The sequence below is a fragment of the Dreissena polymorpha genome, chromosome 1, assembly GCF_020536995.1.
Source record: "Dreissena polymorpha isolate Duluth1 chromosome 1, UMN_Dpol_1.0, whole genome shotgun sequence".
Lineage (NCBI taxonomy): Eukaryota > Metazoa > Mollusca > Bivalvia > Myida > Dreissenidae > Dreissena > Dreissena polymorpha.
In genome coordinates, this window is record NC_068355.1 from 211,251,007 (window position 1) to 211,278,802 (window position 27,796).

At 34.4% G+C, this 27,796-nt stretch overlaps 1 protein-coding gene and 1 long non-coding RNA gene across 5 annotated transcripts in view; both read left to right on the forward strand.

Annotated features, from left to right (window-relative positions):
- The window catches only part of LOC127864858 (uncharacterized), a 322,960-nt gene that overhangs the window by 289,170 nt on the left and 5,994 nt on the right, over positions 1-27,796 (forward strand). For 2 of the 4 annotated variants that reach the window (XM_052404757.1, XM_052404759.1), the window contains exons 2-4: positions 23,417-24,405; positions 25,240-25,601; positions 26,231-26,290. The exons of 1 other annotated variant lie outside the window; for it this stretch is intronic. In XM_052404757.1, coding sequence (XP_052260717.1) covers positions 23,417-24,405; positions 25,240-25,592 — 1,342 coding nt within the window. In that variant the 3' untranslated portion in view covers positions 25,593-25,601; positions 26,231-26,290. Of the gene's footprint in view, positions 1-8,935; positions 8,999-10,056; positions 10,859-23,416; positions 24,406-25,239; positions 25,602-26,230; positions 26,291-27,796 lie in introns of all 4 variants that reach the window. One more of the 4 variants, XM_052404758.1, reaches the window with a different exon arrangement.
- On the forward strand, positions 2,311-3,368 carry LOC127864868 (uncharacterized). The gene is made up of 2 exons (XR_008042327.1): positions 2,311-2,443; positions 3,029-3,368. It is a non-coding gene; the product is annotated as an uncharacterized LOC127864868 (long non-coding RNA).

A 27,796-nucleotide genomic window follows, 5' to 3' on the forward strand; every position in this document is an offset into this window, starting at 1 on the left:
ACAGATCAGATGGTCTATCAGGGAAAGGGTTAAATTATCAAAATAAAAACAATGTTGCAAACTGTGTTTATATTAATTGGTAAGTATTAATTAAAAGACGACGTTTTGTTTGTCGTAAATCAACGAGTTTTCTATACAACAACAACTACTTCTACAACCACGTCGGGATCGATCTATCTTGGTTGTTTGTTTTATTGTTAATATTATACTAAATGTACATGTATGTACTTGCAATAAATGTAATTTTATTTGAAAATCAGGAAGTCAAACAAAATTAAATTGATCGTTATCTCGTGAAACGCGGAGTTTCCCCCGCGTTGCCAACGCCGAGGGCTGCTGCGTCGGTTTATCAGTTTTGCTGATCGTTAACCGCCGCATCCAAAATCATGCAAACGCCGCGTCTGGCGGGATTTTCTTAATCTCCCTCTAGGTCAATCACCGCGGAGTATGGAGGGAAATTGGGGAAAACGCGTGGAGTGTACTGTATTTGGACTAGGCACACGTACATATTAAACCAAGTGAACATTTACCTTTCTATAAAAGTCTTGTCATCGATAAAAAATGCATTTGTTATTGTCTTGTCATGTTTACCTGTTCAGCTAGCCATTATTTGCCGGAAGTATATTCGAAAAATATTTCTTTTCAATTTCGACAATTTATAAAATATTATTGATTCGTTAATTTGTCTTAAGTTTTTATAATTTGTTTAAAAGGTATTTTCAAGTTATTTAATCAAATAAATAAAATATGTAAGCAATATTTAATAAATTCGTAAATGCGGATCAATACAATTTGCTGACAGAGATGAACGACAGATGAAATTAAATCGGGAGGAGACTTAAATGTATCAAGATTCTATTGAACTAGTGAATTTCACGTAAGCGTCATTGTTATGGAGATAATAGGAAAATGATATTGTTTCATGAACTATATTTCATAACGTCATAACTCCTCTTGATCGCATGCTATGCAATTGGAAACTTAGACTTTTTCCAAAATCTATAAATAGCAACTCATGGTATAAACATGTTCATTTTGAAATTCGCATAGTGTCGTTGTGGGGCTTTATTGACGCATTTCAATGGTAGTAGTACCTTAAATATAACTGGCCAATACTGTTGGTGGTTTTATTTGGTTCATGTGTGTTCTTTTTAATGGATTTGAGAATTTGCCATATACTGGATAATTTTTCTAATAATGACATTATAACTAAGATTTGTGATTTTTTTTCTTGAAAATGTATACATATGTAGAAATAATATATAATTTTTTAAACCATATGTAAATTTCATATGGTTTGTCACTTAACATGAACCTTAATTTATTGTTTTTTTAGTTATAATGCATACACATGCTAAATTAATAAAATCTTTCGACAAAACGTCTTGTTAAAAAAAAGATAGCTCGACTATGTATCTATAGATATTGACAAGGTAAATCACTCGCCATTTTCTAAAGGAACGGAAGTGCGTCATATTAATAATTAAATCGCTGTCATCCCGCTCGCTTATTGATATACCGGCGCAGGCCGGGAACCTCGCTCTTTATACACAATAACAGCCACTTAACACTGGGCTCCAGATTTGATTTTTGACGTGCTGATTTTTTTTCTGGAAATCACCATGGCAAACAAATGGGTAAGGAATGACTCATGTGTATGCAGTTTACAATATATTTTGTTGATTGCCCCATTAATTATGAGAAACAATAGTTACAGGGATTTATCACTTCCTCTGTGGATGTTTCTGTTGAAACTGAAAGTAGATAAAGAAAGAGCGAGGTTCCCAGCCTGCTCGCGCATTTCAATAAGCGAGGGGGGTGACAGCGATTTAATAACGCATAATGACGCACTTCCGTTGCTTTAGAAAATGGCGAGTGATTTACCTCGTCAATATCTATGTACATTTTTTAGTCAAACTATCTTTTTTTTAAGAAGACGTTTGTTGGAAGATTTTTATTAATTTAGTATGTGTATGCATTATAATAAACAATGGGCAGGGCTTTTTTTCCTTCTTTGCGATTGGCCGTGGACGGACATTTCACAATTTTGACACGGCCAATTCACAAACCTGACATGGCCGTGAATATTTACAAAAACGGCCGTTTTAAATCGTGAAAAACGGACTTTTTGTGCTCAAAACTGTCGAAAACGGCCATTTCGGAACAGAAATATAAGTTTCATAACCTCGTTTTTAATTCCGAATTCGCGAAAAACTGTCGACTCGCTTGTTACCGATGTTTGTTTGTTTTAATCGATTTTAAAGTGTTGTGTAACCGGTGAAACCGGCGTAAATAGTAAAAGCTCTGCCCAGCAACGTCACTATAAAAATGGCGACGCCGAACGCTCTCTACTACACAAAGAAAATTAAAAAAAAACGCAAAATAATCCCGATTTATTTAAATTTGGGATAACAGTAAAGAAACAAAAGCTTTCTACAGAAGGGTAAGATTTGAAACATGCACATTGATAACATTATAAGGAAAGTCATTTGATAAAAGTGAAAGTATCTGCCGCGGCTTATGTATTGATGGAAGCTAGTCAAAACGGCCCCTAGTCAAAACGTCCCCTAGTATTGATGACCGAGACTTGTTATTCGTATCTGTTTACGATTGGAAATCTTGGTTAAAGTACATGTAATAATGTGGTTTTTTCATATATATTTTTTTCATTTAAATGCATATTCATGACACATATTCATGATTCAAACTTTGTATCCTACCGTAACCCAAATTCGACGACATCTAAATTCGACGATGTTCTATTTTTATCGATTTAAATTTAAATGGATGATTAATGTCTTGGAATCATTTCAAAGTATTACAGCCGAGTTAAAAATTATTATTTTTTGCTATATAATTTCTTTCATTATTTGCGAAATATTGCTTTATGTAACCGTTATATCGTCGAATTTGGGTCACACCGGGATATGTAGTCTATTTATGCTTTGTGAAAAAATGTGAAAAACAAAATAACTTGTTTACATTTCTTACAAAAGTACTGTTTTTCAATGTATACCTAATGTTTCAGATCAAATGACAACCTCCCAGGGAGATCATCATACACTGGCGAGGGTCAGGCTCACAGAACATGAAAATTATCATGAAGAAGGAATTTTCCTCTTCAGATTTTGAGAGAATTATTGACATTTTCAAGAGTAAAAAGAACAGAGTTCTAAAGCTGTAAAGTCCAGAACATGTCTGAGTTATGTGCCCTTGAAATGTTCTATGTTTATAAATGTTATTCCTGTGGTAAAGAATTGTTGGGACCAGGTATTTTAGTTGCATTTGGTACATGAATAATTTTTTGCAAATCAGATATATGTATATGTGTTGTTATTGTATCAAATACAGTATTCATAGAAGGAAAATATGCCTTTTATTGCATTATTTAAGGAAATTTTGATAATATTCAAGTGTTTAACATGCTTTAGCTATGCTAATGCATTGAACTTTGAATTTCACAATTTAAAGAAGTTCGCGACTCGTTTTTTCACAATTTTAAGAAGTTCGCGACTCAATTTTTCACAATTTTGAAAAGTTCGCGACTCAATTTTTCACAATTTTGACAAGTTCGCGACTCATTTTTTCACAAAGTGAGGGGCCAGGGCCGCTTCACAAAGTCAGGAAAAAAAGCCCTGATGGGTAATTAAAAAAAAAAAAAACATTGTCCAGGGTTTGCCAAAACTTGAAAAATTTGTCAGTCATTCAGACTGACAGACTTGAAATTTTTGTCCGTCCGAATCAGTTTCTGTCAGTCCCACTGTCTGACTGTCAGCAAAACACAACAAAAGAGAGTACCTTTTAGATGTTTATGGGTTTTTATCACATTAAAATACAATAAAAACATGTTCAAAGTCGATATAATTAAACAATTATTCTATTAATAATAAACCAATGGCATACTTTTTAGACTTTTTTTTTGTCAAACAGTTTTTTAGCCTGCACAGCCTTACAAATCCATGTTCTTGAAAAGTTAGGGTGACCAGGGCCCTCAATCCATTTTAGGGAAAGCGGGTTGCTACCCTCACGAGGGGGAATTTTCCAACGTTTCCCTTTTTTGGGAGATTTTTTACTTACTCATTATTACATTTGTACATGTTTGCACTATGTTAATTTCTTTTTTCATAATTAAGTATGTTTATCAAGATTAAATTGAAATAAAATTATGATATAATAATCATGAGACTCATCTTTAAATTATTATTTTTTTATGCCCCCCTTCGAAGAAAAGGGGGTATATTGCTATGCTCATGTCGGTCTGTCGGTCAGTCTGTCGGTCCGTCCACCAGGTGGTTGTCAGACGATAACTCAAAAACGCTTGGGCCTAGGATCATGAAACTTGATAGGTACATTGATCATGATTCGCAGATGACCCCTATTGATTTTGAGGTCACTAGGTCAAAGGTCAAGGTCACGGTGACCTGAAATAGTAAAATGGATTTTGAATGATTACTCAAGAACGCATACGCCTAAGATCATGAAACTTCATGGGTAGATTGATCATGACTTGCAGATGACCCCTGTTGATTTTGAGGTCACTAGGTCAAAGGTCAAGGTCACGGTGACCCGAAATAGTAAAATGGTTTCCGGATGATAACTCAAGGAAGCATACGCCTAGGATAATGGAACTTCATGGGTAGATTGATCATGACTCGCAGATGACCTCTATTGATTTTGAGGTCACTAGGTCAAAGGTCAAGGTTACGGTAACCCAAAATAGTAAAATGGTTTTCGGATAACTCAAGAACGCATACGCCTATGATCATGAAACTTCATAGGTACATTGATCATGACTTGCAGATGACCCCTATTGATTTTGAGGTCACAAGGTCAAAGGTCAAGGTCACGGTGACCCGAAATAGTAAAATGATTTTCGGATGATAACTCAAGAACCTTTTGCCTAGGATCATGACACTTCATAGGTACATTGATTCGCAGATGACCCCTATTGATTTTGAGGTCACTAGGTCAAAGGTCAAGGTCACAGTGACAAAAATCATATTCACACAATGGCTGCCACTACAACGGACAGCCTATATGGGGGGGCATGCATGTTTTACAAACAGCCCTTGTTTTTTTTTTAAATCCTATGGGAAATTTTTCTCCCAAAAAAGGGGAAAAAATTATACTTTTCAGGTGGGGGACTGCGGCCGAATTTAGGCCGCAGATTTTATAGATTGAGGGCCCTGGTGACACCCAATCAAGTTTGACTTAATTGCACACGCCCATTCACACTTTGGATTACTTCAATTTCTGTTTATTAGCCAATTTCACAAGTTCTAAAACAACACCTAGCTATTGTTAAAATATTTTGTCTTAGCTGAGGTGGTTGATTTCCAGATTCAATTAAATGAATGTCTTGCACACCTATTTCTTGATAGAAAGGCCCATGATAATTACCACCATCCATTCTTGTAGTCTGAAATAACACAAAACATTTTGCTACATACTAATTTTTATCAACAACAAATCAACACCTAAATAACCCTATGTCCGAATTTTAAAATATCCGAAATATTGTACATCGGGTGAAAAATCTAATATTGATTTCAGAAATTGTTGGTATGTACATTAAAATACAGTCAATCTTGTGGATGCGACCACTTGTATTAAGCGACCTTTGTCTTATGCGACCATTATGAAATCCCACGGAGCTTTTCCGCTATATAATGATATTGTATTAAGCGACTTTTGTCTTACGCGACCAGCGACCGCTGATTTGTGTGTATTTTGATGTCCGAATCTTGTATTAAGCGACCACTAGGAGGTAAAAGTGGTTAATCTATCGATCTTTCAGGGACAAATCCGTGTTAATTGTTTATCTAAGCCGATAAGATGTACTGTTACACCTCTGCTTTGTTTTCACAACCATTATGATTATGCTTTGTCTCGTTGACCGGTTCTGACCGGTATTGTTGTAGACTGCGTATCAATTTATTGAGTTGAATAATAGAGGAACGTATTGCGCACAGTCTACAGCTTAAAAAGTTTACTATGTGGAACGTTAAGAGACAATGCCGATTTTTCTCGAGTATAGATAACAGGTGCAGAAACAATGCACTGTACGCGACAAACATTTCCTGAGAAGTGCGGAAAATAAACTATTAATCGGCAACATCTGTCGAAATCCGTACATTACCAATTTGTAATAATGCTAATTAGTAGATATTTGTAAGCCAATCACATTGTTATTTACTTAATAAATTTTCCAACCAGGTCTGATTGTTTGTTTTCAATTGACGTGTTTTAATTTTTTCAGCTCATTATGTATCATAATCGAGTTAGATTTCCTTAAGCGTACATGCAGAAATTAAAATGTCAAAACAAAAAGTGTTAACGTTGAACGAGAAAATTCGGGTTTTGGAATTGTCAAAGAGTATAAGTGCACGTAAAATCGCAGACGAGATTGGAGTCGGAAAAACCCAAATTCAGAACATTCTTAAGCGTAAAGCCGAGGTGCTTGAAGACGTGGAAAATAATGTGTCAGGTGAAAAAAAAACGCGCAATATAGAAACGGAAAGAGAAATACATGTGATAATATATCATAGCTTTTGGCTTCTGACATTTATTTCTAGTTTTAGCTGTACACATGTACATGTAGACTGTTACACATTTTTAGCAAAATTCTTTGTTCTTAGGAAAAATATTTCCTTGTCTATGTTGTTTTTGCAAATAAATATGTACACACAATTGATTTATAATAAATGATAATTTATAATAAGTGAAAAATAAAACACATTATAAGTAAAATATTGTTTATGTATTGTGTTTATATTCATTTTATTATAAAAGTTAAAATCATTGTGGATAAAAGAGATAATCCTTCATATAGATTAAAATTGAGGGTAAGCATTCTTCCAGAATGGCCTTTTGTATTCAAAGACCGTTTTATTAAGAGACCACTTTTGATTACTCCCTTGAGTGGTCTCTTAATACAAGATTGACTGTATATCCTTCCCAGAACAATATAATAATGAAACTATTTAACAAAAAGCTCACAAATGCCTGTTGAAACAAGATTTCTAATCCAACTTTAAACATCAAAACATCAAAATGAAGGTAAGAAAAAAAGGATTTTGACAGAAGTTGAACAAAACGCATGTACTTTCTATTAATCCAATAGCATATTATACACTTTGAGTGATCTTTTTGAAATCATTTTTCATTTGATTGTGTCGGTCAGTCGGACCGATTATCTTAATTCACTTGTCGGTCCCGAGAAAAAATTGCCGGTCTGGACTGGCAGACCGACGGTTTTGGCGAACCCTGATTGTCAGAGCTCCAGATAAGGGTCGTATTTTCGTAATTACGAAATATTTTCAAGTCTGTTACGTATTTATTTTAAAATCTTGTCGTACCATTAAGAATTACAAAATCAAGTAACGAATATTATTTTTACATGGTTCGTAAAGATTTTTATTGAGTTCTTTTCGCATATTAAAGATCTTTGCGGTGCTTATATAGAATGGTTATCAGGTTTGTTTAACAAAGCGCTTTTTTTTCCCAATAAAAGCGGCGTATACAGTCTATCTGTCAAAAAACAATGGCGGCACCCAGAGAGAGCGTCCTAAAAAACTGCAAAGCGTCCAAAAACACGCTTAAATGTTTAGAAAGACATTATAGACAAGATGCGTTTGTGAAACACAATGTCCCCCTATATGATGTTTGACCTTGTAGGATGACCTTGACCTTGTAGGATGACCTTGACCCTTCACCACTCAAAATGTGCAGCTCCATGAGATACACATGCATTTCAAATATAAAACTGCTAGCTTCAATATTTCAGAAGTGACATTACATGAGCAATTTTGACCCATATGTTTGACCTTGAAGGATGACCTTGACCTTTCACCACTAAATATGTGCAGCTCCATGAGATACACATGCATGCCAAATATCAAGTTGCTATCTTCAATATTGCAAAAGTACTCATAAAATGAGCGATATTGGCCACATATATTTGACATCTGACCTTGAAGGATGACCTTGACCGTTCCTTTCACCACTCAAAATGTGCAGCTCCATGAGATACACATGCATGCCAAATATCAAGTTGCTATCTTGAATATTGAAATACTGCAAAAGTGTACATTAAATGAGCGATTTTGACTCAAAATGTGCAGCTCCATGAGATACATATGCATGCCAAATATCAAGTTGCTATCTTCAATATTGCAAAAGTTATTGCAAATGTTAAAGTTGGCGCAAACCAACCAACCAACAGACCAACAGACAGGGCAAAAACAATATGTCCCCCACTACTATAGTGGGGGACATAAAAAGTTCTTATACGATGTTGTATGTTCAGTTGGCGACAGTGTCGGAAAGGCTAAACAAAAACGCGACACGCCGGGTCCAAACTTAAACACAAAAAAAAACATTGAACGAGTGGAAGGGACAAGTCCCGTGGCTAATCGTTGAAAAGATTTAAGGGGAGATCCGTTTTAAGTGTGAAATATGTAAAAATTCATCTAAGGCATGCAATCTAAACACAGTTTGGGCATATGAAGGTATTGGAAAAATACAATTGTATACATGTAATACTAAAAAGACACTGTTGAACTCGTATAAATAAAGTTGCTAGTATGATTATTTTGATTTTTTTTTGCATGAAAATAACCATTATTATTTATTTTTAGGTCATTTAAAAAAAAAAAGAATTATTTTCCAAAACTTAGTAGTAACATTAAGAATAAAATTTCATAGTAAAGAATTCTATTTTACAATCTGGTAGTAATTTAAGAATTTCACAAAACCTTATCTGGAGCCCTGATTGTCATTGACATCCAGAGCCTATGGTTTGAACATTTTTAATGTTCAACTCACATGATTTCGCGAATGACAGCAAATTAATAAATTCACTTTTAGAAAGCAACTTATACACTGAGTATCTGCTTATACACCATAATATCTGTTTGCATGCTCGAATTTACAGCACCAGCAGGTTAAAAGAGGAGGGACTGAAGTGAAAGAGAAAGGGACTCAATTCCATAAATTGGTAAGAATTGTAGAAATTGTATCAATGTGTTGAATGATATATTTTTAACTCATTATTATGCCCCCCCTTTGAAGAAGAGGGGGTATATTGTTTTGCACATGTCGGTCCGTCCGTATGTCCGTCTGTCCACCAGATGGTTTCCGGATGATAACTCAAGAATGCTTAGGCCTAGGATCATGAAACTTCATAGGTACATTGATCATGACTCGCAGATTACCTCTATTGATTTTGAGGTCATTAGGTCAAAGGTCAAGGTCACGGTGACCCGAAATAGTAAAATGGTTTCCGGATGATAACTCAAGAACGCTTAGCCTAGGATCATGAAACTTCATAGGTACATTGATCATGACTCGCAGATGACCCCTATTGATTTTCAGGTCACTAGGTCTAGGTCACGGTGACCCGAAATGGTTTCTGGATGATTACTCAAGAACGCTTATGCCTAGGATCATGAAACTTCAAAGGTACATTGATCATGACTCGCAGATGATCCCTATTGATTTTCAGGTCAAAGGTCAAGGTCACAGTGACTCGACTTAGAAAAATGGTTTCCGGATGATAACTCAAGAACGCTGACGCCTAGGATCATGAAACTTCATAGGTACATTGACCATGACTCGCAGATGACCCCTATTGACTTTCAGGTCACTAGGTAAAAGGTCACGGTGACTTGACACAGTAAAATGGTTTCCGCATGATAACTCAAGAAAGCCTACGACTAGGATCATGAAACTTCATAGGTACATTGATCATGACTCGCAGATGACCCCTATTGATTTTCAGGTCACTAGGTCAAAGGTCAAGGTCACAGTGCCAAAGAACGTATTCACACAATGGCTGCCACTACAACTGACAGCCCATATGGGGGGCATGCATGTTTTACAAACATCCTTTGTTTTTAAGGTTTTTGATGCTGCATTTGTGTATTTATGATTATTTTTGTCATTGTTGTACCTAAATCTTATATGAGTAGTTGAGTCATATAAAATAAATGTTAAGGCCACTAGAACAGAACAATTGTTTTATTGTTAAGCATTCTATTGTTTTATATATTTCAGATCCTGATTTATACTGTAGGATTAACTGCTATTTGAATTTTCGTCTGCATGTATTTCATAAAGGACTGAAAAGTATTTCTACATTATTAAAAGAAGTGAACTGTGAACTATCTTATTTATGATGTCTTGTTTATTGGGATACAACACAGCCGTAACCATCCGGGTTACAGTATTATAGACTATTTTTACAGAATTATACTTCAACTACATGTACTTTAACATGTAAAACTTCATACACTAGAGTATCAAAATTGGCGACAGGTTCATTTCTAATGTTTTGAAACGTTGGCCTATGGTTGAAAAGTTTTATCGCACATCTTGTGTTTGAATTTATTTGTGTTTCAGTGTTAATTTTAACTTCTAAGGTTGATAAACTTTTGGATCTAGCTTTATTTCTTTCATATTTCACAAGAAATATACTTGAACGATTTGAACAAAAAGGTTTTAACATTATAAACAGTAACAAAATGGAAACAGGTTCATTGTCTTCGGTTCCAAAACGTTTGCGTATGGTTGAAGACTTTTCTTGCACACGTTGTTTAGAGCAGAATCTTACGGAATCTGCAGACATTTATTGTGAAAAATGTTTAAGGTTTTATTGTAAAAAATGTGTTATCCTGCATAGTCAGTTTTTTACAAAACATATGACATGTGGAAGGGAGGATATTAAGAAATGGCCAGTTTCTAAGGCGGTGGAAGATTTTCTCAGGAAGTGTGAGGTGCATGAGGATGAAACACTGACACAGTTTTGCCATGACCACAGTCAGCTGTGCTGCTCTGCATGTGTTGGAACAATTCACAGGTATCTCACACATTTATATTCCGTTAGTTATTAATAATTAACAGCACTTCCGCTAGCTTTTATAGGTTGGAAGTCCTGACTACCAAACCATAAATTTTGGACGTCCCAAACATAAATTTTGAAATCCCACTTTTATTTCATAATTTTAATAGACCCTACGGATTGTGATTTCAATGAATACAAACATGTTCCTTAAATCTATAAATAAACATATAATATTGATAGATCTTTGCATGTTCCAACTCTATCCATTACCGGATAATCCAGTATTATTACGATTTATATTTTCAATACCAAAATACAGCCAATATTGACAATGAATGTGTCAAAGAATTTCATAAACTCAAATGTCCGCCATTTTACACGAGTGCATATACAAATTGAATTGTGGGATGGGGGAATTTCCATTGAACATGTGTGAATCAGGTGACGCAATTTGAGAGCATCGAGAACAGTGAATTTTTTTAACCGTGAGTCCTGCGTTCTGGACTCATAAAAATATCTGGGGATGCAAAGTTTTGAGTTATGTGAGTCCCAAAAATGCATAGAATTTTCATAAAAAAATAATAAAGTTTAATACTTGGACTCACAGTCGCAGGGGTTTTCAGCCTTATAAAATCATGCAGTTTTTCCAAAGAGCCTTACTGACGCCAGCATTTTCATTTCCCAAAGCAGTAATTTTAGCGAGAATTCTTCCCAAAATCCATAGGCTAGGGCCTCTTTCCAATGAAGCGAGGAAAACCCGACTCCTTATTTCGATTTAGGGACTCGTCGATTTGCAGGTTATGGAGTCCCAGGACTCAGACGAGAAAAATTGTAAAAAATCACTGCGAGGACCGATCATCAGGGATTTCAATAGATTTTAAAAACCAGGAGTCATCAATGCCCCTGGACTGAAATTGGGGTCAATTTTGAAGCGCGTTTATTGTGTTTTTGTCTGAATTATTCATTTTTTTAAATAAAAATATGCCCTAAGAGTAATACAATATCTTAAAAAGTTATATTGCTTTATTAAATAAAAATACCATGATAAATAACACAACATATTTTAATGAATTGGTACACAAAGATAAGGACAAAATATCAATAATTTGTGTGAAAAAAATCGACTCAGGACTTTTAAGATTTAAAAAACAAAACAAGTTCATTGTACAAATTTTTATTATTTCTATCACTATACCATGTAAAAACAATAAATGCTCATTAAATCTACTTCTTAATAACACATTTAAGTCTTTAACACATTTAAGTAATTTAAGATATGTACCGGTAGCAACGTTCCATCACATATTTATCCTCATTATATTATCATCATCCATATGATAGCTTTTGTACAAAAAACACATCTAAATGCATGGAACATCTAGTATATCTATTACTGTTTATCCGATTATTATACATGTCCGAAATATATCAGTTTAAGAATGCCTTACCAGTAGTAGTTTAACTTAAACAATCCGAATTGTCCTTGTTGTTATCTGGTTTAACAAACCTTACCAAATGTTTGTGACATCCAGTTAATGCTTTCTCCATTATTAGATCACCATTACTTGTAATTTGAATCACCATTTTTGAATTGAACGCGGGTTAAATGTTAATTTACATTGAATACATCCGCCATTTACAATGTCGAAGGTCATGACGTAGCAATTTAATTCTATATTTATGCATGTTTGCACTATATTCATTTCTTTTTTTTTATAATTAAGTATGTTTGACAATTTTAAATTGAAATAGAATTGAGATATAATAATCATGAGAAACATCTTAAAAAATATATATATATAAAAATTGTTGTGTTTAAATCGGGGAATTCCCCCCCCTCCAAATTTTCAAAATAATTTCTAGATTTAATTATTCACTGCAAGATAAGAAATTCTTCTTTGGGGAAAAATGGACTACTATTTGATTGCTGAATAAAAACTTCGTAGCGCAGAGGTCTCTACTATCTTTTATTTATTTAATGTGGAAAAGTTTTCTCTAACTAAAAAACTACTTAATGACCCTTCATCTACAGCGCTACATTCGTTGAGATTTGTCAGTATTGATCTGCGAACAAATGTAAACTTATTGCATAGCTTCACATGGTTTTGGCGTGTATTCGGCCGCCTGTGCGCTGATTGGCTAATACGCTTACCAAGAAGAATTTGAATGAGAGCTGGAAAAATCAATATTGGCCACTCGCTGAGAAATTCATTGAAAACAGTAGCTCTTAGGCGGAGTAAACGGACTGAATGACCCGATTTACTGTTGACATTTGTAGGTTTTGTGTATTTGAAAATAGCGTTTGTGTTTAGATCCACTTTATTCCTACAGTATCAAAGCTATTGCTTTCATACTTGCAACACTTATTAACTATCATAAGGGCACTGTGCAGGCAAAGTTATGTAACTCTGACTGGCATTTGGACGGAATTATGGGCCCTTTATACTTAGAAAATTGAAAATTTGGTTAAGTTTTGTGTTTTGGTCCACTTTACCCCTAAAGTATCATAGAAAATGCTGTCATACTTGGAACACTCGCAAACTATCATAAGGGTACAGTAAAGGGACAAGTTGCATAACTCTGGTTGTCATTTTTACGGAATTATGGCCCTTTTTTGACTTAGTAACTTTGAATATATGGTTAAATTTTGTGTTTCGATCCACTTTACTTCTAAAGTATCAAGGCTATTGCTTTCAAACTTAAAATACTTTCATGCTATCAGAAGGGAATTTTTTTAATTTTTTTTTTTTGCATTTTTTTCGCATTTTTGGAAGATAATGTAATAAATGTCCACACCCCACACTTTACACCCATCTTCACTCCACCCCTCCCTCCTTTGTGATTGAAATTGAGAGTCCCTTCACCTTTAAAAAGAAAATAGATGAGCGGTCTGCACCCGCAAGACGGTGCTCTTGTTTTTTTAAAGTTGTCATTTTTCTTATTTCGCTTAGTATAAAGTAAATTGCAAAATATTATTCATATATTCCCAATTTTTAAAAATCATTGGCTCTAGGCTTGCTAAAGTATGAAATTTCAATATCACATATAAATAAACAATAGGCCAATGTCTTGGATCCTTCTTTAAAACATGAAAAAATGGCGTCTTCTTTTCCACAAATAGATCATGTGACAACAACAAAAGCAAAATAATTGCAATAGGTTAAATAACGACAAAACATATTTGGCAATACATGTAGTAGACCAGGTGGCATGTTATAAGCCGCTCATCACAGGCTAGATTGTTCATACTGAGACTATTAAGAAATCAAGGACCTCTTCTAAGATAAGGAGTTATTTTGATTTGCATCTGTCCTTTGGTCTGTTTGACGGTTGGTCAGTAGACCAATTGTTTCCACAGGATATCTAGAGAATGCTTTGACCTACAGGCATGCAAAATGCTTTATGTTTACATCTAGGAAGATTAAGAGGTCAATCTGTTTTGAGGTCAATAGGTAAAAGGTCACAGAAGCTTATAACATGAAATTATAAATGTTTAGAAGTCAGTTTTAGAACCTGTAATACCCATTATAACAATCTTTGAAGTAGATTATTAATTATAATATAACACTGTAAGACATTGGACATTGTACAGATATATTACAGTAATGCCATCAGTAAATGCATTTAATAATTAAATTTCAATACACTTAAAGCATGTGTTTGCAAAAATCAGTTCAAGTCAGTTTATTGAACAATATATTGATTTTCATCGCTGTCTTATTTAAGAATTGAATAGCATTTTTCTGCATTTCATCTGTGTATGAACTGTCGGGAAAATTACGCCTAATTTGCATAAACTTTGATGGCGTTTATTATTAATAAGGCGTATTTTCCTGACAGTTCATACCCCGATAAAATGCAGAAAAATGCTATTCAATTCTTATAATTACAACAATTCTATCATGGCAAGGGCCATACAAGTCCTTTTTAACCTAGCGTATGAATCTATTTTCAGTTTCGGTTTCATCTCCATCAACCGTGAATATCGTTGAAGTTCGTGCAAAAAATATAACGTCATTCGTTATTGACCAATAAAAAGCAACATCATTAAGGCCAGAGTTTTTTTTATAAAATGATTTTCAGATTTTTTTCCAAAAAGTGTCCAGTAGGAAGACGGGGAAAAAAAAAGAAAAAAAAAGATGGTGACCAAAAATGCACTATGCTAAAAATGTTATGGTATGAAGTTCTTTTAGATTTCATGACCAAAATAATAAATGTCAATGAAATTTATTATGTTCTAAACATTCTCATACAAATATTTAGCAATAAACACATTTATTAACAGACCTGCATTTCATACGAATATAATTATAGTTGCATAATTTTCTTTAAATCGAAACAGTTTCTGTTACAAATGAAAATGCACAAACACGCAAATATGTCTTTTGCAAGCAATTCCTTTTAAGACAAAATGAACATCTGTATTAAAAAAAACTCTGGCAAAGTCAATCTTCAAATTAAAAAATCTTAATCTGTTTTCCAATCCCCTATGTCACTGCCTAGGCACTTTAATATTCCTCTATCAAAACAACATCTTTTATATGTAATTCAAAAATGAAACACGCCAAGTGTTGCTTGAGTATTAAAAGAAAATACAAACCAAAATCTATTAGTTACAAAATTAACAAGATTAAGCTTGTAATGGTTATTTAAAATTGTAAAACACAAAGCTGTACAAGTTTCCCACTACAATCTTATAGCAAAGAGGAATTATGTAGAGATAGAATAACACATTTTTTTTTACAATATATGCAGTATGAAACTAAATTAAAATGAATACTATCAACTTATAAAAATACGCAGAAAACATGACACACAGCATAGCATGGAATTATTATTATCATCATCTTACAATGTTATTACCAAACAATGGTTAACATAGTCATGATCATGACACAAGTACAAATCAATTTTAATAGGCCAATGGGGGAAATTTTGCACACATATGCAAAGAAACAATATATTGAAAACGCATTATAGAGTACACAGTATATGTCTCTGTAACGAGCTCTTAATCTGCAGTAAATATCAGGGGTGTGATTTTTCCGCGGATCCGCGGATTTCCGCGGATCGGTTTGTCCTGTATGTCACTTCTAAGATTTGCGTAAATTCGTTTTAAAAAATGTGGGGGAGAGGGGCTACCACCGATTCCGCGAACGTATTTCATAAGCGACCCGAAATATCCGCGGCCCGCGAAATCTCTCCGCATTTTACACTGGTAGATTCTACCTAAGCATTTTTAAAACGAGCCATATAATTGGCTGTCGTTTCCCAATCTTCCAATTAAAATCGTGTTCTTAAAATGCGCTCTGTGGTTTGTTTGCAAATGGCGCCATTGTGAAGAGAAAATTAAGATTATTAAAATAACAAATAGCAATCGAATAAACGACTGACATCACCTAGTCTGATAGGAATAATGAAATGTGTTTGTCAAAAAAAAGACTACGTTTTAGATACAAGCAACACATATTTTGTTAAGAAATGTGCCCACTGAATTTGTGTCACGGAAACCAGTGTTTGCAAATTGGAGTGTAGTCTACTCGCGAAGTAAAACAATTTAGAGAGTATTGTTCGAACATGGAAATAGACAAACATGATTTGATTTTTATATGTCTGTGGGTCTGTGTATAATCAGATTCATATGCATATTCTGCTTTATTATGTTTGTCACGCTGTTCAGTTAACTGAAATAGCTTTGAACTGAGTGAAGATGTGAAATGCAAGATATTGAAAGGTAAACAAATTAAATATATTAATTTAACTCAGTTAATTCATCATTAACACCAGAAGAACACTCAAATGTCAGTGATTTTTTTTGATTTTTTTTCTTACAGCCTGTGCCTTTTGGATTGGGAAAATTAGCGCGATAAACCATGAAATTGGGAAAAATAGCGCAATAAACCATGAAATTGGGAAACATTTTAAATATGATTAGAAGAACAGAATTAAAATTATTAAAGTATGTTTGACAGCATTTTTACACTACGCGTCCCGCGATTTTTGCCTAAATCACCGACACGCAGTGGTCATTATTTTTATTTCGGGTGAAAAATCAACGCGATCTTGCGCGTTTCATCACGCTAGGTCGAGCATGATCACCGTGTATGCTATAAATATCATCTCCGCGGTGAATTCTCCGCGGTGATTCACCGCGATTCACAGCGCTCATGGTCAACGCGGTGAAGAACGATTTTCCTACGTTACATGTGCGTGTCTAATCTTCACAGAGATTATAGCAATATGGGATTATTAGCATTGTTGGCAGATATAAGAGAGTAGCCTTTTTAAAATGTCAACATGTATTTCACACCCATGTCCCTTACAGGTTATTTTTGTCTTTTTAAATGCTGCGTATAAAACAAAACAGTGTTCGCACCTATGGGTATGATACCGCAACTGGAGGAGTGATAATTGCGTTTTTGATTATGCAATTAACAGTTTGAAGCCATGGAGAACTCATAACTGATTGTAATGTAATCATCGTATTTTCCCCGAGTCTCTCGATTCCTCGATGAATACGTTTCAACTGTCTCAATCACATACATGCAACTTCTTCCGTCTTTATCCATTGCTCGATAATCCCACATATGCCCGATTTCCATTTTAAAAGCGAATTCTGGTTAATATTGACGATAAGAGTCCTAAAGAATGTCATACACGCTGTATTGTAACCGTTACGCTGTTTCAGTTCCTTCATTATTAAACAATTATTGTATTGTATACTGACTACACACTTAAGTGTCATGTACAGTTCATAATCTTCTTCAACGACCAATAAACATCTTAATTTATATTTAGATTTTATGCAACATGTACACATCATTTTCTGGGAATCGAGAAAGTGAGTTTATTTTGTGAAAATAAACCAATATCTGTTTATTGAATTTGTCAAAGTCTTTTTCTGAGAGCATATATGGGAATTAACTGTGTGAGCTACTTCAAAATGTTAACAGCCATACAATCATTGTTTTGACAGACGACGCGTGCTTATCTTAAGTTTGTTTCTGGTAATACACCGGATATTGGATGTTTGGGGCTTGATTGGATAATAAAACAAAGACGCAGTCGGCGGTTTTCAGTAGAACTTTTGTACAAACGGTTAACCAACTTAATCAACAGTGCACATGCTTATCTAACATTTAGGGATCATCAACACGGGCCCAAGCAACTTGCATGGACCATAATACACAGTCTGATAGTTACATTTAGTAGCACATGTGGTCAGAAACTAACAAGTTCGAGTAATAAAGCACAGAGATTATGATCTGAAAAATTGCATGGGGTCCGAAATGAAACAAAATGCCACCAAATCAAACGATTCACCGCCTAATTTTAAGTGTAACAAACTATGTTTGAAACATTTAAAATAACGATAATTCCGAACGCTCACAGCTTCCATTTTCAAAAGTATATGCTGTTCAACATTGCTCGAGAAATTGTTAAGACAAACGTTTACTAATGTTTCATTAAATTAATTTTACACGCTACTATTTTATTAAATAGATCTAGCAGCCCAAAGCATGGCGATTGGAGACACGTACATTAACTGAAGCAATGTGTAAATTTAAATTTAGATGCACATTTAAGTCATTTTCTGAAAATCGGGACGAAGTGAAAGTATTTATTTTACAAATAAACCAACATTTGATTTTATTCAAATGGTCGACATTATTTATATTTGTGTCGTCTGTGTACTTTAGCAACTCTTAAGCAAATAGATATCTTTTATTTCGACGTTTAAAGCAAGTCTCATTTCCGATATTAAACTATGTAAATTTCTTCGGTATGGTTAATGACCTACACAATCATTGACAGATGACATCCGATGGTAATTGTATGAAGTATGCAGAGAAGCTGACGAAATGTTAAAACAATCGCGTAAAAGTAAAAATATCAGGTTATTATCTGTACCTGTTTCTTTCGGAGTGAATACTCGTTGTGGCTGCAGAGAAACTTCCAGAACAAAAGAATCTGTAGCTGCGAACTTTGTTGGTTTTGTGTGAGCCGTACTGTACAATTGTCATTTCAACAAATAAAGATATTGTTTGGAAATCAGGATTCGACATTCAACAAGTACGGTGTTTACTTTCATATTTGAATACATTTTCGCGATCCAATGTGATCTAAGTCTAGTAGTCACCGCGATTTGCGGTGTTTCGCAATGATTCTACAGCTGATCTTTATCGCCAGATGGTCGCAGTGAAATCACGGCGGAATCACCGTGAATCAACCACAGAGTGGATTCACAGCGATTTGCGGCGAATCACTGCGACTTGCCACGTTGGCCCAAACGCGGTGGTCGGTGATTTAGGCAAAAATCGCGGGGCGCGTAGTGTATATTATAAAGTGCTAATTTAATGTGTTCTTACAATGAAGACAATGTTAAGTTAATATCCTTCCACATTCATATTGAACTTGCAATAATCTATATAGATTCTTAAATATACCATTTAATTATAATCTCTTTAACAGTAAGAATTTAATTCAGTATTCTTTTAAATTAAATATCATATGGTGAAAACATTAACAAATATTTATAAAAAAAACGCTTTAGTGGTCTTGCTATGTCAATGATGTATTAAATAGAGTTAAAATAATGTATTTCATTTCTTTACCTTTCAACATCTTCATGATCTTGCACTTCAATGCTATTTCAGTAAACTGTAAAGCGTGACAAACATAATAAAGCAGAATATGCATATGAATCTGATTTTACACAGATCCACTAACATATAAATCATATCATGTTTGTCTCTTTCCATTTTCGAACGATAGTCTACTCATCTTAAATGCATTAACTTTGTGAGTAACGGTAGACTAACTCCAATTTCCCAACACTGATTTCCGTGATGCACATTCACTGTGAAGATTTGTAATAAATATTTGATGTTTTTATCTCAAACGTTGTATTTTGCGTTAATTGACACACGCATTAAATTATTCCGTAATAACCATATGATATCCGTTGTTAATTTGAATGTTATTTATCATTTTCGCCGCTCATTGTAAATTTCTCGTCTGCTTGCCGCCATCTTTGGCTTGTGTAAAAACAGGCGTTTACAATCGGGATACATTGACTATCGTCGGTATCCTCCGCAATATAGAGAGAGATGTGGATAGCAACGTAAAATGATTCGGCTAAATTCGCAAAAAATACGTAAGTCAGTTGTTGTTCGGCGACGACTCGGCAACTCGATCGGCACTCGTTCGAAATTATTGCTAAATAACATTGTAATCTTATTTGCTTTATTGGGAAAATTTTGTCTTTTTTTGGGAAATTTTAATCAAATTTTTAGGAAAAAAACGTCATCTTTTGCAATTGGGAAGCAGCCGAATATCGGCTGTAATTTCTGGCAAAAAAAATCCCTGAATGTGATTGTTTATATTTAGTCTATTAACTGTCATTCAATACATTAAAAACTGCTGCTATTTCTTACAATAAATACTTGCTTCACTGTTTACTTTGCATCCTCAGTATGATTAATGTGAAGTTTAACAGGTTTTTATAAAGAAATATTGTTATGAATACAAAAAGTTGTTTATTTTTATGTCTGTTTTTATGTTTGTCATTGTGTTATGCGCGCCATTCGCGTAGTCAAAATCAGTAAACAGAATTTTCCTCCCCTCTGACTTTGCCTCAATCACACCCCTGAATATTTACATTATAACTGAACAAGAATATCTGGATTTATTAAATGGGGGAGCGTTCTCATTATCTCCTCCATAGACACCAAGTACTGGTTCTTCCCAAGAAACGGACTCGATAATGTCCATATCTGCCTATAATGCTTGAAAGGTTGATTGACAGTATAAATAGATAGATAGTTCACTCGTGATGGAAAGTGTACGGCAAATCTACACTTCATGGTTATGACACATGAGTTCAATTTAATACATTGTACCTTGAAAAAAGTGGCTACAGTATGTCCTTCAATGTTACATTTTGATGAAGAACAGATCTTTTAAAAGTCACTATTAAAGTCAAATATACCACCTTGCCAAGACTATCAAAACAGATTTGTATTTTATCAATTATAAAGCAATTAACCCTTTGCATGCTTGGAAATTTGTAGTCTGCTTAAATGGCGTCTGCTGAATTGCTACAATTTAATAGCATTTTCTTCGATTTTTTTTCAAAGAATACTATCAGAATAGCAAACAGTTTGGATCCTGATGAGACGCCACGTTCTGTGGCGTCTCATCTGGATCCAATTTGTTTGCAAAGGCCTTCAAAATTCGTTTCTCACACTGAAAGGGTTAATATAAAAAATAAATAAAATCATTACTTTTGGTCAGCCTGCTAATTGCAATGACAGGTTTGCCAAATAATGAATATATTGCATATATTAAAGACGGTATATACGATTTTTTATATGTGTTTAATTGTAATATATTGATAAAATATGTTACAATAACACAAAATAGGCAAGAAAAAATATACATTAAAGCCGAATTTCATAAAATGTAGCAAAGACAAATTAGCGCCATGAGCCGATAGTGACGTACATATTTTCCTACAATAACCGAAGCATTCGTCTTTGTATTAGGATCGGAGATAGTGTTCGTGTGTCGTATGAATAGGTATCGTTGCAGGAATTCAAATAAACCGTTAAACTAAGTTTATATGCACATCGCACATGTATGGTATACATGGTGGCGAATTCGGCTGTACAGCCGTTTTCTATTTCAGATATCTGGCTTATTTCGCATTTTTCGACACATGTTCTTCATCACTTTTATTTTAATTTATATTGAAATATATATATAATAATTTTTTTACACATTTTATATAAATTCATAAATATTTGACAAAATCGTATATACCCGCTTAAAATTGTAAAATTTCTTAAATACTTTACATATGGTGTACCTTGCAGATGGAAGGTAGCAGTAATTCCTCCTCATCGCCATTAGGACATCAAATGCATTTTCTTTTATAATACTACGATCCTGTGGGGTTTGGTACTTTAAAATAGCATGTATGCATTTTAAGTCGCTCTCGACCAAAACATTCACTGGCATAGTTGGGTCACACTTAACCTTATCTGTGTCAATCATTGACTTAGACGCTTCAAGTGAAGCGAGTTCGTCGTGTTCGTTAACAACATGTTTGCGCACAACATCGCCAATTGTTTGGCCACTTGTGGCTTTGATAAATTGTTTTGTTGTTGTAGCATCCTGGTAAATAAGAAGTCCAAACCAGTATAAAGTCATCGTGGTCTCGCCACCATTTTGCATGTTTTCAGTAAAAATGATCGATGTTACAAAAGCGCTTATGATACATTTAAATGCGATATCGGTAAACGCTTTAAATAAATCACTTCTCTAAAACCCGACACGCGTTTTGTGTCTAAAACCTGGCTTTTGGCACCCGAAAAAAAAATCCGAGATTGAAATTATATAAATTTTTTTTTTTTGGTTTCGTCAAAAATAAGAGTTGGCTGGTCCGAAAATCATTTTATTAAAAAACTCTGGCCTAAGTTTCGCGCAAAACATTACGTCAATTCGGCAACTTGTTTATGATCAAAAAGTAGCGCTATGAGATTCATGTTTTAATTTGAATACGATGTGGGTTCATCGGAAAATGAAAAATCGGTCACATGAACAAATCCAACCATAATGCAGCATTCATATGAATGTAACAGGAGTTGTAATTATTTAAAAATATTGGGAATAGACTTTAATAATAAGTCATGCCTGTTTTTTGTGGGGTGGGGGAGCATTAATGATCTTTTCTCGCTTGTTCAACGTTAACAATACCAGCTGTAAAAACAATATAAGCAACTAGAAATTTGTTCTTAGTACATGGATACCTCTACAATCCAATTTGTTTCACTACTACCTTAATGTTTAACAATTATTAACAAAAATATGGAGTTGTATGAGTTTACCTGATGATAAATATGTTCCTGAATGTAATCAATATATCCTATCAAAAATCCTTTTTGAGTTACGCTTCTCACAATTAACAAAATAAAATATTTTGCCTATAGGGCCATTACTCTCCTTATGACAAAATTTAACAAAAATATCAAGGTGCGGTATTTCACATGGTGTTTAATATTTTTTATAAAATTTCATCTCACTATCAGCTGTACTCTTTGAGTTTCTCACAACACAATTAAAAAATTTAATTTCTTTGCTAAAAAGGGGTCATAACTCTGGGCATGTTGAAAAGAAACATATCAATATATGCAGGTGTGCAAAATATATCAACACAATGGTAATAATTTATGGAAAGTTTCAGTCAACACATATTTTAAAATGTAATTTTTGTATAAATTATGTTGAAAAAAAACGGAACCAAAATATAGAGGTGCGCAAACTCACATGCCTGTTTACTGTTCTCGTAAAGTTGTAGGAATAGGTGTTACATAAGTTATATGTAACAGAAAAGTCACGAAGATGGAAGAACTAAGGGAAAAGGGCAAATCTATATACCTCCAGCCTTAGAAAAAAGCTTTCATTTATTTTCCTTGTTTGTTTTTATTTGACAATGTATACTTGTTTGAAGCATTACATAATATCACTGACTATTCCTTGGTATGTACATGTATTGATTGTTTATTTCAGCCAGTGCAGTAAAGTGACTCCAATTAATGAGCTGACCAACACGCAGCCCACATACCTACAGGGACTGTCAGTGGAGCTGGAAACTGTCCTGGGAGAAATCAAAAACCTTCAGATCAGTCAGGAGGCAAGCGTTAAGTCATTGCAGGGAACATACAAGGAACATGGGGCACTCATGATAGAACAAATGCGTGGCAATTTAAATACTAATATTGATGAGTGTGGTAATAGTTCTGTGGGTACATCAGGCGGAAATGAGCAATATTTAAAAGAAGAAATGTGTAGGAGTGTTGTTTCTATCATGAATGAATTCGATAATATTACTGCGAAGGCACTTAACGAGATGAAAGATGAAGTTATAAGTATTAAAGAGTCAGTTACAAGTTCTATTCATCAATGCACCACTCTTCACAATGACTTGTCACAATTCCATGAACTTGTTCAGAAAATTGGAGATAATAAGGAGCTCTGTCTTATAGCCAGCATAAAATGTAAGCATATAATACAGCAGGCATTGACTCTGCTAGGAAAGTTAGGCAAGGCGTTTAACGTCCAGCGGAAGTCTGTGCACAATGTGAGAATACCAAGTGATTCATATGAATGTAGTATTGCAGGCATATGTGTTCTGACTGATGGGCAGGTGCTGGTCGCAGACTCGAAGAATAAGAGGATCAAGCTGCTGAACCAGCAGTACCAGGTGGTGAATCACTGGGATGTGACTGCTGGGCCATGGGACATATGTTTGATCACATCCAGTGAGGTTGCAGTGGCTGTGAATGACCATGATAGCAAGATACATGAGGTCCAGTTTATCACTGTCAACCAGGGAAAGCTTGTTTCTGGCAGGAAGTTTCAGTTACAACATAAATGTACATGTATTACCCATCACCAAGGAGACCTTTTTGTCACCTCTGGTAAAGAATTGTACAAATACACATTGAGTGGCAAACTGATCTGCAGTCTCTACCAAGATAGATCAGCTGATTGGACAGGTAAGAATCATGGTGAATCCATCCTGATAACATGTGTATTATGTACAGGGATTTGTCTAGCCATTGTGGACAAAGGAGTCTAGTCAAATTGTGTTATTTTAAATTCATACAATGACAAATTTGGGAATTTTTATTGACTAAATGAACCGAGTTGGGATTTATTTTTTTAATCAACAAATATTGACCCATTAGGCCTTTATCTTGTTATTTTGAAAAAATAATATAAATTATAGTTACATACTTTGTGAGATGATAATAAAATAAAATTCAGATGTAATAGCAAAAAACCTGCTGATGTATTATAAAAAAATTGTTCTTTAATTCATATGTGCCCTTTGAATGCTACAGTACATTGAAGCCAAAACAAGATTCAGAAATATTGATTTATAAACATGAGTAATGAAGTATTTTGACTGTCACTACATGGCATGTCTATAAATAGAAACTGAGTTCCTGGCAGTGAGACACTTTCTGACCCTGTCTTAATTTTGTGGTTGTAAAATGATTGTACATGTACAATATGTTTACCTGTTGATAGAACTGTTCAATTGTTTCAGTATGTGTATTTGTTTCCATCTGTGTAATTGTTTTGCTTCAATTCATATCTTACTCAACAGTCGCATTTCAACATGTCAAACGTTAATACAATAGCTCTGCTACTGAAGTTTATTGTCACGCTTAACTATTGAATCATTGAAATGTATGCATATATTTTAGATGTGTAAAGGCCTCTTTATAACAACATATGTGTAATACAATATCACTGCAGTATGTTTAATAAGATTATTTAACATTTACAGTAATTCAATATCTTGATGTAACTCTGTTTTGCAGTAGACAGGTGTGCTGTGAGTCCCACAGGAGACAGGCTGTACATCACTAACTGGTCCCAGTACAAGCTTCACACCCTGGCCAGGGATGGCACACTCCTGGCTACATACTCAGACCCAGCACTACGTGGCCCATCTGGTCTACATGTGACCCCTGCAGGCCAGGTGCTGGTCTGTGGATGGCTGTCCCACACTGTACTACAGGTGGGCTGGGAGGGGCAGAGTAAGCTGGCTACGCTGGCTACTAAGGAGAGGGATGGAGTGAGGAGGCCACAGTCAGTCTGCTACAGCAGCACCACATCATCAATCATTGTGGGACAGTGGGGAGACAACATCCTGGTGTTCAGAGTGGAATAGTGTGTACATGTATGTATTAGTTGTTGTAATTAGTGAGTAGTATTTCAATGACAATGTGTTGTTTAGCATACGAACATAGTAGTGTGTGATGTTACAATACAACATTAAGTGGGTAGTTAAAGATACAAATAATTTATGTACACATATTGTTATCTGATTATACAATGTGAGGGTTTTTGTTAGAACATTAGATCTAATGCATATTATGTTATGTTGCCATATCATTTGTGTCATTATGGTCCTAACATTTAGTTCTTGTAAACTTTGCATGAAAAAACAAAGCATTTCAACAGAAAAATTAATATTTCTACATATATGCACATGTACATTATATATATAGCAACTGAGGCTATTTTTAGACTTTCATTTCTATAAACACCATGCCATGTAAGAAATGTATATGGATGAATACTTTTTTAATAAAATATGACATTGTAACGTTTAAGTAATCTTTGGAGGAGTATGTATTGATATTTTATGCAATGTTTACAGAAAGGTAACACTAAATGTGAGATTTATTAATTTGCCATATTTTATGATGTTGAACATGTCTTATTGATTTTTATTACATTTATATCAATGTGTGTAAGTCCTAAATATACATACAAGAAATACATCGAGCTATTCTACTGCTCCAGTTGCTGCTGACAGTCGGGACAACGATGCTGAGGATGTGGGAGACAAGCATGACGCAGAAGGTAAAAGAGACGCTTTGTCATGCCTTTTCTTGGCCACTTTGGGAAAAAATGCAATTTTGGGATTTTGAATTTGTTTCGTGCTAAAAGTCCATTGATTTGGGAAAACACATTTAATAAGTTTTAATTATACTTCAAATTATAGGAATAAAATCCTATTATAATAGTTATAAACTTTGTTAGATCTAATTGAAACATAATTGAGATATAATTTTCATAAGGAACAGCATATAACACACTTTGGGTATGGGTCCGTTAAACAGACCCATGAATACTCAAGGAAAAGCCCTGCTTGTGTATTTCCTGTTTATTAAGATGAGGTGGAAAAGAATGGTATGAATTTACATAAGGTAAAATATCCTTTTAAATTGTTTGTTTATTGTAAAATCATATATATTCTTCCGCATGTTATTTTGTGGTTAAAAAAAGACTTTCATGGACGTGGAAATTAATGCGTGACTTTCTCAGTTTGGAAACAATAAATATTCAGGGCCCTCAATCTATCAAATCTGCCGCCGAATTTCGGCAGCAGTCTCCCCCCTGAAAAGTATACTTTTTTCCCCTTTTGGGTGGAAAAATTCCCCCTAAAAAAAGATTTATTTTTTTTTAATAGGAAGATGTGTCTCATAATCATTATATCTCAATTCTATTTCAATTTAATCTTTTCAAACATACTACATTATGAAAAATGCAATGAATATAGTGCAAACATGTACAAATGAAATAATGAGAGAGTAAGTAACAAAATCACCCAAAAAGGGAAACGCCGCGAAAATTCCCCCTCCTAAGGGCTGCGGACCCCTTCCCCCAAAGTAGTGTGAGGGCCCTAAATATGGAATTTGTGTCAGTGTGTTTGTATTCAATTTGTAGATCGTTCAACCCTTGAAATCAATAAAAAAATAATGTCCCGCGAATAATAATGTTTTTGCAGTGTATAAATAAGTGAAGTGGACGAGAATGATATGATATGATTTAACAGAAGGTAAAAGGGCGTCTATTCTTGTGTATATAGTGTTTTCAGTACAACTTATTTTACTTGATGATCAATTACTCAAACCCTTCTCCAGCTCGATGCTTTCCAACTTACCGATACAGACACCTCAGAAACACAACACCGCAATAATTTCTGTCATCCCCATGCAGGCCTTGAGTTTTTATAAAGCTGTGAGATATTTAATTAAGCCTATTTGATTGGAATCTATTCCGTCTAATGCCGTATAGAGTCTGTTTGCGAGGAGGTAGTAAGTTTTCATTGTGTATACAGTGTTGTTGTTTTTTTGGTCAAAACAGGCCCCGTTACAAAGGAGCATGATTTACATAAAACCACCATTTTTTCACAGGATATTATGCGTTCTTGTTAGTTTCATGGAATAAATGCGTTTTGTTTCATGGAGTTAACGAGTATTGGAAAGCGTAAAGAAAAATAATTAAATGGGGAAATTTGTATGGGAAAATAATTAAAACAAGCAAATTCGTTGAATTGATAGCCCACGCCAATATGCTTCTGGA